The sequence below is a fragment of the Salvelinus namaycush genome, chromosome 38 (genome assembly GCF_016432855.1).
Source record: "Salvelinus namaycush isolate Seneca chromosome 38, SaNama_1.0, whole genome shotgun sequence".
NCBI lineage: Eukaryota > Metazoa > Chordata > Actinopteri > Salmoniformes > Salmonidae > Salvelinus > Salvelinus namaycush.
In genome coordinates, this window is record NC_052344.1 from 430701 (window position 1) to 446398 (window position 15698).

A 15698-nucleotide genomic window follows, 5' to 3' on the forward strand; every position below is an offset into this window, starting at 1 on the left:
TCTCCGAACTCAATATCCCTTACGTCACGATTTGACCTCGTTTTTCCCCGATTCCGAGTGGTCTTGAAAGGGCCACTAGTGAGGATGGATTTTTTCCCACTTGGTTAAGAACGGAGTACCTTACAAAACGACAACTAATTTACCATAAATGTTGATGTACATATCTGGAGGCATATTCTTTTGTATAGGGAAATAAGTAAAACCATGGTTCTAGTTTTATTGAAGCGGATGTGGAGGCGGAAGTGGAGGATTGGTACATGGTAGTGATATGGTTATTGCTAGCAAAAGAAAGGTGGATAGTATCTCAATATATACAATATTGGAAAGTCCAGTGTCGAGCAACATAGGCTTCTAATGAACAATTTTAGACGAAATGTTTATCCTGAAAAAAAGGTATATTGTTCCAGAACTGTGCGAGCAAACTAAAGAAAGACCATACGAAGTTTTTCGCCAGCAACTAGCAAGCAGTCACAGCACCGTGTGGCTAGGCTAAAGTAGCTAGGAAGTATCGTCGTTTTTAATGACAACGGCAGCTAGAAGTACTCGAGTGACACGAAGCTGGATAACTGTATGCATGAGAATGGTTTCTATTAGCTTGTCGTCTGGTTTATTGTGGAGCAAATAACGTCTGTTGCTGCATCGGGAAGGTCGACCCTTCAACTCCACGGATCCCCCTGCCTGTTGTAGCGACGAGCTAGCTAAGTTAACGTTCTCCTTCAAATGAATGGACGTCGGAGTGGACACGGTTTGATCAACAATGTGCGCTAATTGCTAGCTAACTGCTCTCGTTTCAATGTTGATGGTCATCAGCTACTCTTCGGGATGAAGAGGATCGCATTCATTTAGGCTGGAAAACCACTCAAGAATGTCATAATTAGATTGGATAACCACTGAGGCGCAACTTTAAATGGATGATATTGCGAAATCTGGATGAAATAATACAATATCCTGGCACATGAAGATGTCACAACCGATGGATATTCAAAAGTGAAATCGCAAATAATGTGGAAAATGTTTATTCGGTGAATATGGAGCTTAGAATACTTATAAATGCATTTTTTTTGGGCTGTTTTTATTTTGATGGTGGATCATATGTCCAGGGGAGCGATGGCGCTTTTGACTGATCTTGTCCTGCGCTCCAGGTAGTTCTCAGTTCTGCAGTTTACGTTGCTGCACAGGAGTGGTGGGGGTGGACGCCTTCCGGCTTGGCCCAGTAATTTCCTTAAAATGGAATAGGAATGGACATTTTATTTTTGATCTTTTACAGTTTTGTCTTTGAGACGTCAACTCAACAATATTGTCATGTCGCCCAGCTGTTGGCATATCAAGAAATTGTCTTCATTGAAATTATTTTTCTTGAGACTAAAACAATCATGAACATGAAGGAGAAGTTGCCGAAGCAACAATATGTGTGCTAATTGAAAGATGGCCTAATCATGGACTGATGTCACTCACAGATGTCAACATAATACATTTTTAAGAAGTACTATAGGCTTTTTAAAGAAAATTTAACAGTTGTGATTTCATCATGTCCGATTTTGCTGAATTCGTACCCCCTCCTGAGTGCCCAGTTTTTGAGCCGAGTTGGGAAGATTTTTCGGATCCACTAGGATTTATAAACAAGATTCGACCTATTGCAGAGAGAACTGGCATCTGCAAAATTCGACCGCCCGAGGTAACCTCACTGTTTCTGCTTTTGGAATATAACACATTGCTTCCATTTTAAGATTTACGCCTGCGTTGGTTTGTGCCCTTGTCATCTACTTATGGTATTTTCGGCCTAGCCCGACGCACATTTTTAGTTGGGTAAGGACATTTTACTCGTTGAATTTTTCACTTGTGGAGGTCAAATGAGTCAAATTTCATGTTTGTTAATCATTTTATTTCAACAATGATTTTGGATGTTTATATTTTGCCAAACAGTTGAAGTAAAGTCGTCTTTAAAACAGCGGCCTCTATTCCAGACTCCCGTCTATGACTCTTTGTTTTCTTTTTTGGTGTTTCCTGGACAGATCGCAATTTACATTCGGAATATCAAGTAACGTTACACGAATTAGATGATGTCTAGATACATTTTTGAACTATTAACAATTTGAAATGAACTCCTAGGTTCTTTTCATTTGATGCCCTATATTTTCAAGTCTTTGTTACATCATGACTACAATATGAACAATATCCATGTATTTAGCTGTAAAGAGTAATACATTTTTTTTTTGGGGGGGGGGATAGGCCAACAGTAGCAGGAAGTGAGAACCATAATGCTCTACTTTTCATGTTTTTCACATTTGGCCTTGTGCAAATCAAATGTATGTCTAATATTGCCCTTTTTGTATTTTTCTCTTTTATTCTTATTTCCCACATGGAACCTTTTGAGTGATTAGGCTAACCCTCTTATATTTGGTCTATTTTTCACCAGCACTGAAACTTGACAGTTGCTTCTGGGAGGTTTTCTTTGATGCACTGTGCTCCAATATTATTTGTCTTTTGGGTATAAGTCTTTTGACGCAATTAGACTACAGGGACTTCAATTATTTGTCATATCCAGTATTGTCGGATGGATTTTAAACGTTTTTATATGTTTTATGTATTTTTTTTAAACATCTAATTTCCTGGGCCGACGCTTTCCCAATCTGTATCCACACATCCCTATATTTATGTGTGAAGGGGATTTGAAGTGTTATGTAATGTTTATGTTGACAAGTGTTTTCTTGTTTTTTGTTGCTTTTACTTCCTCATTACTTCATTGTATGAAAATCTGAACCAAAGTTGTTCATTTGGTTTAAATTGTTCTCTTCTGTCTGTTAGGACTGGGCACCTCCTTTCGCCTGCGATGTACGCAACTTCCGCTTCACTCCCAGAGTCCAGAGACTCAATGAATTGGAGGTAAGTATACTGTACCTAGTTACAACACTGTGAAGGCTATGTTGGAAATACAGTTAGGTAGCCTGATTGTAGTAATTTTAAGGTATAGGCCTAAATAGAGGTATTGCCTAAGTAAGTAGTCAATTCAGCTGAGTTTGTCAGTCATTCACTGATGTATGTTATTTAACCATATGTTATTATGTCTTTTTATAAAGATGTAGTAGTCTATGAATACACATGTTTTTTTGTGAGGAGGTAGCCTATACGTTGGTGTGGCTGGACAGTGCAGACCTTTTGTGCATTGACTGCAGCTGTCGTCACATTTTGGGGGCAGCACTCTTGAATACAATGACTGAGTTAACAGCGCTGGCTGAATGGGTGGTAGGCCTAGGCCTGCTTTAGGAAAGGTTTTTAGGGACAGAAAAGTTGTAACTTAGCCTACATTAAGAGTTTAAAGGATATTAGTCACAGGATTGTGTAGGCTTTGTCTTTACTTTGATTTCTCCTAGGCTACAGCACCCGAAGACACCTCTTTATACTCCTGTTTAGAGTGGAGCGTGCCAGATTTTTCATTTGAATTGACTTTCATGTGTTTGTGTACCCTTCCCTTCCCTCACCTCTCCCATTGCTTTCAGGCCCTCACTCGAGTTAAGCTCAACTTCCTGGATCAGATTGCCAAATTCTGGGAGCTGCAGGGGTCCAGGCTGCGCTTCCCTCATGTGGAGAGGAAGATCCTTGATCTGTACCAGCTCAGCAAGGTAAGACCGGAGTCAGAACATTAACCTGAACAGTATATTGTTTTTATAAACATGCAGGGTGGTGTTTGTGTAAGTATACTGTCATTTATTTATAACTGAGGAGTAAGTAGTTTGTTTTGGATTTTGTTTTAGGACAACAACGAGGTGCTAAGTGCTGGTGTACATTTGAATGTCTCCTTAGTTTTCTGAAAATATGCTTTTTGTGTATGAGTCAACCACAACCATCTTACTAAAAAAAACATTGCATTTCAGATTGTCTCCTCCGAGGGAGGCTTTGAGGCAGTGTGTAAGGAGAAGAGATGGTCCAAGGTGGCCAGCAGGATGGGTTTCCCCCCGGGGAAAGGTATGGGCTCTCTGCTGCGGTCCCACTTTGAGAGGATCCTCTACCCCTATGAGCTCTTCCAGTCTGGAGCAACGCTCACTGTAAGCACTTATTGGCCGACACATGCACACAATAACATTTAGGCTAGGTGTCTGTGGAGTGTGAGAAATGTTTCTGTGATGTCAATAGCGGTAGTGAATGGCTTCAGCCTTCTTTCGGCAAGTGTTAGGTGTGGATCATCATAGGTTTGTGCTGTGTAGTCACACTTTTACATACTTACAACTCATGTCAATACCCTGTCGTGGTTCTTTCCTTTTGTGCTTTGTCATGCTACAGCCACATTTGTAACAGTGTTCTGTACAGAGGAGGCTGGTGGGAAGAGCTATAGGAGGCCGGTCTCATTGTAATGGCTGGGATAGACTCAATTCAGCCATTACAATGAGCCCGTCCTCCTATACTTCCTCCCACCAGCCTCTTCTGGTTCTGTATCACAATATGTAAGGTATAATCAACGAGAGGCAATGCATTCTATGGGAAATAATGAACGATGTGGAAGGTGGTTTCCACAACGTGCTAGTGGAATGGAACTAACCTTCCACGGAGTTGCATTATTTTCCAGAGGACACATAGAGCCTCGAGTTGATTATCCCTTTTATACCATGGCTATAATTTAACACCTTTGCTGCTAGAAATGTGTTCGTCCACTGGAATAGCTAGCAAGTTTACTAGATAGCTACAGTAGTTGCCTTTGCTAACCAAACAGACTTGCTAGTTTAGCTAACCAAACCATCAGTCCTAGCTTGCCATTATGAAAATCAAATTCAACAATGCCAATAATGTTTTTCATTTGAATTTTGCTTTCAAAAGAAGCTCAAACATAGAACATGTAAGAATGAACTATAGCCATTGAATGCTACCGTGCAGATATGCCGTGTGTTATAGGGAATTATACAACGGGTGAGCCTAATGCTGATTGGTTAAATGCTCATTTTAGCCAGTGTCTATTCTTCAAGTTTCCACCAGCTAAATCTATGATGTTAAAATGCCTATTTACTCTGTTCCGTCTGACTGCGCAATCTACTTTCTCATCAGCCCAGCCAGGCAAATTATAAACTTGATCTCCACTATAAAAAGCATCTAGACATTCTCACATTTCTTTTAGACTAACATTTAGTTTTCAACAGCGAAGACTAGTATAAACTTTGCTGTCTGTCTCTCAGACATTTGTGATATTGTTTCAATATTCAAATTGGATCTCCAGCTGTCCCATAGTAATGAACGTGTAGGGGTCGGGAGTCAGGACGAGACCGAGGCAGGCAGCGTTTCTCAGTCAGTTGAAATCATTCATCAGCTGGCATCATTTTTATGGATATATATACAAAGAAATGTCAATTGAAAAAAAGGTCAAACAAAACAAAGTGCAGCTAGTTTGCAGTCTTTACAGCTTCAGTGTTTGAAGTGATTGTGTTAGTGTGTTGGCTTGCTCAACAGTGTGCTGACGAGAGCACAGTTTATATGCCAGGTGAAATCGCACCTCATTGTTTGACGTGACTAAGTTAGCAAGCACGGGATCAGAACTTTGCCAGCCAGTAAGGCAATGGAACGTTTTGAACGAACAAAAAGACTGAACGACTGGGTCGTGTCTCTAGCAACTGAACCAATAGAATGCACGACCAGCCGGCTTGGGTAGCAACCCTAGATTTTATGTCGGGACTATATCTTGTAGAATGATTAAATAGTATGAATAAATTAATCAAAATAATGTTTTTAATTAAAATATGTCAGTCATTATTTGAATATGTAACCTGTTGTATAAAAGTGATAATGCCCTTGAAGCCGGTGTTTGGAGGATATATTGGCACGGTTTGCCGTCCCTTGGGCCTAACAACACCCGTGCCAATATACCCTCCAAACACTGGCTTATTGGGCATTATCACTTAAATAATGCATGCTCTAGAATGCCAATCAGAAATGTGTATTCAACAATGCCATGTTATAAATGTTACTACACCATGCTCTATTCAACCACTCCAAGAAGCTAGCAACCAACACCTTACATCTGCTACCACCTTGTTGTGAAGTGGGTTTGTAGGTGTTCTTCTGCCTCTGTTGTGGTCTTTTACCTCTGCTCCCTGCCTTCTCTGTCCCCCTCAGGGTATCCACCGTCTGTACGAGGAGGGAGATGATGGAGAGGAGCAGGACGAGGGCATGGGGGAAGAGGAGGATGAAGAGGACAGAGAGAGGGACAGCCTGAGTGACGGGACTCCGAACAAGGACTGCCCGCTCCCTGAGCGACGCTCCCGCCGCCTGAAGTCTGAGGTCGGTGATGAGGTGATCACCGGAGACTGTTTTTATATTTTATTTTATCACTTTCATTTTGATTTCACATGGTGATTTACTAAAATGATCTGCATTTTTACTCTTCTGTTTTTTTGCCTAACTTGTTTGGGGACTTAATGTACTGGAAATGCAATTGCTGGATGGAGATACATTCTCATTAGCAAGAGGGCCTTTGCAGCCTGTGTGCTGGCTCTGGACTCATTAGCTACATTCTCAATAGCCAGAGAGCCTTAGCCTTGCGTGTGCCCATAACATCAAGTGCCCATAACATCAAGAGAGATCTCTCTCTTGGCAAATCTGCTCGTCACCCTGTGTCATGGGGTCACGTAGTTACTGTAAGGGCTTTAATTCAAATCAAATTGTATTTGTCACAAGTGCCAAATACAACAGGTGTAGACCTTACAGTGAAATGCTTACTGACAAGCCCTTAACCAACAGTGCAGTTCTACAAAAGAAGTGTTAAAAGTATTTACAAAAATAACTGAAGTAAAAAATATATATAAAATAAATAATAATAATTAAGGATCAACCATAAAGTAACAGTAGTGAGGCTATATACAGGACGTACCGGTACAGAGTCAATGTGCGGGGGCACCGGTTAATGTGCGGGGGCACCACATTTAACCATGGAAAGACGTCTGGGAATATGTCTGACTATAAACAGGGTAGCTATTCTCTCCGCAATCAAACAAGCGAAATGCCAGTACAGGGACATGGTGGAGTCGCAATTCAACAGCTCAGACACGAGACGTATGTGGCAGGGTCTACAGGAAATCACGGACTACAAGAAAAAATCCAGCCACGTCACGGACACCGACGTCACACTTCCAGACAGACTAAACACCTTTGCCCGCTTTGAGGATAGTACAGCCCCCCCCCCGCCCCTTCTCCTTATTCGTGGCTGACGTGAGTAAAACGTGTTAACCCTCACAAGGCTGCTGGCCCAGACGGCATCCCTAGCCGCGTCCTCAAAGCATGCGCAGACCAGCTGGCTGGTGTGTTTACGAATATACTCAATCGCTCCCTATCCCAGTCTGTTGTTCCCACATGATCCAAGATGGCTACCATTGTTCCTGTACCTAAGAAGGCAAAGGTAACTGAACTTAATGACTATCTCCCCTTAGCACTCACTTCTGTCATCATGAAGTTATTATTTTAATGGACAAAAATGAGCTTTTCTTTCAAAAACAAGGACATTTCTGAGTGACCCCAAACTTTTGAACGGTAGTGTATATACTGTATTTTATACCATCTATTGCACCTTGCCTATGCCGCTCAGCCATCACTCATCCATATACTTACATGTACATATTCTCATTCACCCCTTTAGATTTGTGTGTATTTGGTGGTTGTTGGGGAATTGTTAGATATTACTGCATTGTCGGAACTAGCATTTCGCTACACTCGCATTAACATCTGCTAACCATGTCTATGTGACAAATAAAAGTATATATATTTTTATTTTATTTGAAGTGACCATGCATGGATAATAAACAGTATCTTTAAATTTTCCTCTTGTGGAGTTCAGCACAACATATTTCTTATCACAAGTTCTGTAGGACGTTAGGTTGTAGTTTTTATATGCTGCTAACTGAGATACTGATCTAATGTATGGACCCATATGCACCCATGGTGCTCAGAATGAAGGAAATCACATTTGTATTATGGCACGTCATATTAACAGAACATGGAAGTCGAGGATGCAACGATTGTGTGGTCCTTCAATCAAATCGAATTTTATTTGTCACATGCTCCGAATACAACCTTACCATGAAATTCTTACTTACAAGCCCTTAACCAACAATGCAGTTCAATAAATAGAGTTAAGAAAATATAGTAAAAGTAACAATAAAGAGGCTATATACAGGGGGTACTGGTACCGTGTCAATGTGCGGGTATACATGTAGGTAGGGGTAAAGTGACTAAGCATAGATAATAAACAGCGACTAGCAGCAGTGTAAAAACAAAGGGAGCGTGTCAATTGTAATCTTTTGGGTGGCCATTTGGTTAATTGTTCAGCAGTCTTATGGCTTGGGGGTAGAAACTGTTTTTAAGGAGCTTTTTGATCCTAGACTTGGCGGTCCGGTACCGCTTGTCGTGCGGTAGCAGAGAGAACAGTCTATGACTTGGGTGACTGGAGTCTTAGACAATTGTTTTGGGCCTTCCTCTGACACCGCCTAGTATATAGGTCCTGGATGGTAGGAAGCTTGGCCCCAGCGACGTACTGGGTCGTACGCACTACCCTCTGTAGCGCCTTAGCTAGATGCCGAGCAGTTGCCATACCTGGCGGTGATGCAACTGGTCAGGATGTTCCCAATGGTGCAGCTGTAGAACTTTTTGAGGATCTGGGGACCCATGCCATATCTATTCAGTCTCCGGAGGGGGAAATGGTGTTGTCGTGCCTCTTCACAACTGTCTTGTTTGGACAATGATAGTTTGTTGATGTGGACACCAAGGAACTTGTAACTCTTCACCTGCTCCACTACAGCCCTGTCAATGTTAATGTAAGCCTGTTCGGCCAGCCTTTTCCTGTAGTCCACGATCAGCTCCTTTGTTTGCTCACATTGAGGGAGAGGTTGTTGTCCTGGCACCACACTGCCAGGTCTCTGACCTCCTTCCAATAGGCTGTCTCATTGTTGTCGGTGATCAGGCCTACCACTGTTGTCGTCAGCAAACGTAATGATGGTTTTGGAGTAGTGTTTGGCCACGCAGTCGTGGGTGAACAGGGAGTACAGGAGGGGACTAAGCACGCACTTCTGAGGGGGGACCCCAATGTTGAGGATCAGCGTGGCAGATGTGTTGTTGCCTACCCTTACCACCTGGGGGTGGCCCGTCAGGAAGTCCAGGATCCAGTTGCGGGGGGAGGTGTTTAGTCCCAGGGTCCTTAGCTTAGTGATGAGCTTTGAACGCTGAGCTGTAGTCAATGAACAGCATTCTCACATAGGTGTTCCTTTTGTCCAGGTGGGAAAAGGCAGTGTGGAGTGATTGCGTCATCTGTGGATCTGTTGGGGTGGTATGCGAACTGGAGTCGGTCTAGGGTTTCCAAGACGATGGTGTTGTGAGCCATGACCAGCCTTTCAAAGCACTTCATGGCTACAGACGATTGCTTCGGGGCAGTAATCATTTAGGCAGGTTACCTTCGCTTCCTTGGGCATAGGGACTATGGTGGTCTGCTTGATACATGTAGGTATTGCAGACTCGGTCAGGGAGGGGTTGAAAAGTCAGTGAAGACTCTTGCTAGTTGTAGTTCATGTCGTGGTAATTCGCCTAGCCTCGGCTTTGTGAATGTTGACCTGTTTTTAAGGTCTTGCTCACATTGACTACAGAGAGCGTGATCACAGTCACCCGGAACGGCTGGTGCTCTCATGCATGCTTCAGTGTTGCTTGCCTCGACGCGAGCATGAAAGGCATTTAGCTCGTCTGGTAGGCTCACGTCACTGGGCAGCTCGCGGCAGGCTTTCCCTTTGTAGTCTGTAATAGTTTTCAAGCTCTGCCACAACCGACGAGCGTCAAAGCCGGTATGGTGTTCTGATGTGCACTTTGAAGATGTTAGAATAACTGTCCATATTTACATTTCCTTAGCCAACAAGACGCGTAACGAATAGCAAAATTACTAGCCTATGTCAAACTGATAAACCCCTAAGTAGAAAAGTTTACCTATTCTATTGGTCAGCTTGTCGAGAACGAAATAGCCTATCCAAACTGACTTTGGGACAGTAGGTCTAGGCTAAATAGAAAACTTTAAAAAGCAATTAGTCTGATGCAACAGGTTAGAAAATGTAGCTTAATGTTGATAAAATTGTTTGTAATGTGAAGAAATAAGTTTTTCACATAAGCGCAGCAATGTGAGGTAGGCTACGCGCAAATGTTTGTTCCATAATGCAATTGGTGAGAACATGGCTGTCAAAAGGGCACATGTGAGTGGTTTCATGTGACAGAGATGAAAATATCCATTAGAAATGTAGAAAGAGGACAGATCTAATATGATTGTTCCTTTGGCTACTGGACAATGAAAGAAAAGTGATATAAAATAATTGCCTTTGTGGATATGGTCTGATTTTTGCTCGACTACTTTTAAGCAAGGTAAGACGTGCCTCGTATTAAAACGTTCAGGTTTCAAACAATTAAGTATATGTTTTCAAAATGCATACTGTCTCAAGCTCATTGCAAAGTGGTGTGTGTGATCCTCTGATGAAACCTATCTACCATTGCCTATGCATTTGCTGTTTGAGATACTGTAGCAGCAGCAGCTCTTGTGCTGTCTTGACAGATTTTCTGCTCAAAGGCTCTGTATCTGTACACGTATGATGAATAAGATACGTAACGAATATACTGTACACGTGCCAATTTAATTCCATAACAGTATGCAAATTCACCTATAGACCGAGAAGCACTATTTCGCAATGGGATTTTTTTCTTATTCTCCCAGAAAATTTGCCACATTTCAATTTTATTTTTCTGCGTTTAAAAAACCTTTATCCGCCAGAAGCCGGCTACTACCAGTTAACGGAGACCATGCTAGAGGTAGTCCAGAGTTAACTTACTGTATTACTGCTGCTGTTTTAATTATTTGTTACTTTTTTATTTTCTGCTTATCTATTTTGTTTACATAATTTTCTTCTCAAAGCATTGTTGGTTAAGGGCTTGTAAGTAAGAATTTCACTGTACGGTCTACACCTGTTGTATTTGGCGCATGTGACAAATAAAATACAGTTTTGTTTGTGTATTTTGGCATACAGACATCCAAATGACATACAATATACAGCCTACAGAGGTATCACCATGGATTCATTGATTATCCAAGCCCAATATCACATTACCATTGTTGGCTACCTTTTAATTGAACAGCAACCCAGCTTCTGCCCCTTCATGTCCTAGATTCCCCAGCTGCAGTCAGTGGAACTCTCGACGGGGTCAGTGGCTGATGTTTGTCATTCCAACAGGATCTAACTGTTTCCTGGACATCTCTCCAGGACTCTGCATCTGAAATAGCACCCTATTCCTTATATATTATACTACTTTTGACCGGGCCTGCATAATGCTCTAGTCAATAGTAGTGCTCTATATAGGGAAAAGGGTGACATTTTGGACTTGTCCCAGGAACGTTCCTTGATGTTGTATTATGTTCTTGTCTCCTCTCCTAGCGGGAAATCAAAGAGCCCAAGACCCTGCATATCTTTGGCAGTGTTCCCAAGATGGTTGGGTTAGAGATTGTACCAGCTGGTAAGGAACTTAGCTAGTATTTATTTGACTTCACTTACTCAGAGCAGATGCTGCAACGACAAGTATGTGTTCAGGGGTTTTTCTACTATTGAAACTGTTGGGCAGCCCGCTTCAAAAAAAATTTGGGACGCTTAAGTCCAAACTTTTTATTCATAATTTTTTGAATAATTTGTAAATACATTTTCGGAATGTTAAAATACTTTCAGTGTAAACTTAAACCAGATATAAAGTATGTAGGAAAGATAATGGCACTATACAGTGCATTCGAGAAGTGTCAGACACTTCACTTTTTCCACATTTTGTTACATTTCAGCCTTATTCAATAATGTATGGGAAAAAAACATTGAGGAACTATAAAAATAATACCCCATAATGACAAAGCGAAAACAGGTTTTTAGAAATGTTTGCTTATTTATTAAAAATGTAAAACATATGTTATTTACATAAGTATTCAGACCCTTTGCTATGAGACTTGACATTGAGCTCCTGTTTCCATTGATCGTCCTTGAGATGTTTCTTCAACTTGATTGGAGTCCACCTGTGGTAAATTTAATTGATTGGACAATATCTGGAAAGGCACACACCGGTCAGCCAAACCTGAGTAATCGGTGAAGGGCCTTGGACGGGGAGGTGACAAAGAACCCGATGGTCACTCTGACAGAGCTCCAGAGTTCCTCTGTGGAGATGGGAGAACCTTCCAGAAGGACAGCCATCTCTGAAGCACTCCACCAATCAGGCCTTTATGGTAGAGTGGTCAGACGGAAGCTACTCCTCAGTAAAAGCACATGACATCCCGCTTGGAGATTTCCAAAAGGCACCTAAAGGACTCTTAGTCCATGAGAAACAAGATTCTCTAGTCTGATGAAACCAAGATTGAACTCTGGCTTGAATGCCAAGCGTCACGTCTGGAGGAAACCAGGCACCGCTCATCACCTAGCCAATACCATCCCTAAGGTGAAGCATGGTGGTGGCAGCATGATGCATAGGGGATATTTTTAAGCGGCAGGGACTGGGTGACTAGTCAGGATCGAGGGAAAGCTGAACAGAGAAAAGTTTTCTCCCCAATTTTCGTGGTATCCAATCGCTAGTAATTACTATCTTGTCTCATCGCTACAACTCCCGTACGGGCTCGGGAGAGTCGAAAGCCATGCGTCCTCCGAAGCACAACCCAACCAAGCCGCACTGCTTCTTAACACAGCGCGCCTCCAACGGAAGGCCCCCTTGGTTAGCGCGCACTGCGCCCTGCCCGCCACAGGAGTCGCTGGTGCGCGATGAGACAAGGATATCCCTACCGGCCAAACCCTCCCTAACCCGGACGACGCTAGGCCAATTGTGCGTCGCCCCACGGACCTCCCGGTCGCGGCCGGCTGTGACAGAGCCTGGGCGCGAACCCAGAGACTCTGGTGGCACAGCTAGCGCTGCGATGCAGTGCCCTAGACCACTGCGCCACCCGGGAGGCCCTAGTGAACACAATTTGACTTTATGATAAATGTGTTTTCTCCCGGGATGGATAGTTGTCTGTCTGCTGTTCTGAAACACAATCTTCAGTGCGTCGTTGAATTGGCGCCTTTCCCTATATGTTGCTATGTGCATAATAGCGAAGTTAACCAGCATATTGGTGTTGTGAACTAAGAGGTGGAGGCAGCAGCGGAGTGAAGAGACGAGGAAACAATTTTTGCTCTAATTGACTATGAAAATTGAGGCAAGAGGAAACTCCAACTTAATTAGGCCTATAATCAATAGCATAACTGTTAAACGTGCCTTGTTTTTTAAATCATCCATATATATCTACAGAAATAAGACAGATCCTGCTTCTGTTGCCTGTTTGGTTTTGTTTAATAGCCTACTGATTTCTGTGAGCACCTAGCCTCATGCTAACGCAATATGTTGGGTAAAGCAATTTCTCAAATTCGGCTGTTTTAAATCTTTGCTATGCTGTAATAAAAGTTTTAAAAAATTATTACATTTTAACAGACTCTGGTATGATTTAATTTAGTGTTTACAGTGTTCCAAACAAGCAGAACAATTATATTTTAATCTAACAGCACCTGTTTGACACACACTACTCATGCAACGCTTGCTCCTATACCCTCCTTTTGTCTGGATCTCCAGTAGTTTCCACAACTAAGTCAAATGTCTTCCACAGATATGACTTCCCCTTTCCCTCCTGAGCAACCAGTAAACATTCCCCCGTTTTCACGTTTGTTTTTCACGTCCTCCACATCCATTTTGCTGTCACGGTGTTGGGAGTTTTTAACCAATTTGTTGATGTGATTATGATAGTCTATAGGTCAGGCCTATTGGCCATGTGGATGCAATGCATTGCGTAAACAGAGCAGGGGTTGATGGAATAGAGGGAATTGTTTTCCTGAACAATTTCGGTAACAGAAGTTTTCAGTCAGAGGAACAAGTAAGAAATTAAATGGCTGTACTTATGTTGCAGCTTCAGCACGGACAGCACGATGAACACTTGCTCTGCTGTAGTGCCTGCTCGCTGGAGAGGAGAGAGAGAACGTGTGCCAGTCACACAGGCGCACTTAGTAATTTTCTTTAACGCAGAGTGGCCATTGGGCCCCCTCGTCGTTTGTGTGTCCTTTTAATTATTTCAACAGTGTGCTTAAAGCACCAGAGAAGCTCAGTGCATTTCGTTCAAACACAGGGTGTGTCTATACACGTAAAAATACAGTGTTTTAAAATGTCTACCAATGGATTGGTTGGAAGAAGTCTACTCTCGGTGGACCAAGATTTTTCTATTATATCTAATCATGTTGACATAAGATGATGTTGAATACATTGAGCAATTATTTACACCTTGGCATGCTGTAAAATATTAGTTTTTTTAACAGTTCCACTTTTTCATCCCTCATTACCTCAATTACTATGATACTCCCTTCACTGTGTTCATTGGCTGTGCTAATTGCACTGTTTGTCTACATAACCTGGTTCAATCATTTGCCATGTAACCCTGAAGAAGGCACTGCGTGCCGAAACGTTGGTTGCTATACCCATTAAATGTTTTGGAGCATAATTAGTGTGCAACGTTTTTTTTCTATATTTTTTTTTGGGGGGGGGGAATACAAGTTGTGTTATGTCAATTTCCTCAGCTCATTATTGTAGCAATTCTGTTCTCTTGTGTTACATGAGCAGACGATGTGTTGAATAAGAAGCAGCGTCACCTGAAGGCCCAGGCCTTCGCCATTAAGATGCGACCACGCAAGGAGACCCTGGAGGTCAACTTTGTGAGTGTCACACCAGTTAACTTCCTCATCTGTGTCTGTCTATTATTCTATAATCTCAATTTTGTAAGTGTGAGTTGATTTCCACTTTTCTTCTCTGTCTGTATTGTCCTGTTCAACTAACTCACAAATGAATCACTAGTGGACAACGGCGCAAAACATGTTTTTAATTACATGGACCACTTTTTGAATATAATCATTTGACTGATTATTATTGTTCTGTATTTCCTGTTCTAGATCCCCCAGATTGACCTGTACATGTGCCTGATGTGTGGTCGAGGCGACGAGGAGGATCGCCTCCTGCTGTGTGACGGCTGTGATGATAGCTACCACACCTTCTGTCTGATTCCGCCCCTACAGGATGTCCCCAAGGGGGACTGGCGATGCCCCAAGTGTGTCGCTGAGGTATGGAACTCTGGTGACTCTTCCACTACCCAAGCCGATTCCTCACTTGAGAAACATACATGACAGCTAACTTCATGGAAGGTTTTTGCAGTAGTTTGAGTTATAATAATTTCTTTATTGTATCCTTTTCGGAAAATGTATCTCATCTCAAACAGCACAACATCACCATATTTAGTGCATAAATACATACAAAAATGTAAATCACAAGGAGAATTACAACAAAGTGGATGCAGTTCACACCTGCCTGCCACGTGTTACAATTTTTGCTCCGTATGAATAGGTTGTAGTGTTTGTCAAGCTGTGATGATATGGAAGTGAATGACTGATATACAGACCCAGTCAAAAGTTTGGACACACCTTCTCATTCAAGGGTTTTTATTTATTTTCACTATTTTCTATAATAATAGTGAAGACAAACTATGAAATAAGACTAGTAACCAAAAAAGTGTTTAACAAATCCAAATATATTTTATGTTTATGATTCTTTTAAGTAGCCACCCTTTGCCTTGATGACAGCTTTGCACACTCTTGGCGTTCTCTCAACCAGCTTCA

General features: G+C 42.1%; 1 protein-coding gene across 2 annotated transcripts in view; it reads left to right on the forward strand.

Annotated features, from left to right (window-relative positions):
* The first annotated feature begins 227 nt into the window (after positions 1-227).
* The window catches only part of LOC120031757 (lysine-specific demethylase 5A-like), a 46507-nt gene continuing 31036 nt past the window's right edge, over positions 228-15698 (forward strand). The window contains exons 1-8 of one of the 2 annotated variants that reach the window (XM_038977553.1): positions 228-1675; positions 2806-2883; positions 3498-3620; positions 3873-4043; positions 6097-6273; positions 11427-11505; positions 14653-14744; positions 14979-15146. In XM_038977553.1, the coding sequence (XP_038833481.1) occupies positions 1529-1675; positions 2806-2883; positions 3498-3620; positions 3873-4043; positions 6097-6273; positions 11427-11505; positions 14653-14744; positions 14979-15146 (1035 nt within the window). In that variant the 5' untranslated portion in view covers positions 228-1528. The remainder of the gene's footprint in view (positions 1676-2805; positions 2884-3497; positions 3621-3872; positions 4044-6096; positions 6274-11426; positions 11506-14652; positions 14745-14978; positions 15147-15698) is intronic. The other variant, XM_038977554.1, reaches the window with a different exon arrangement.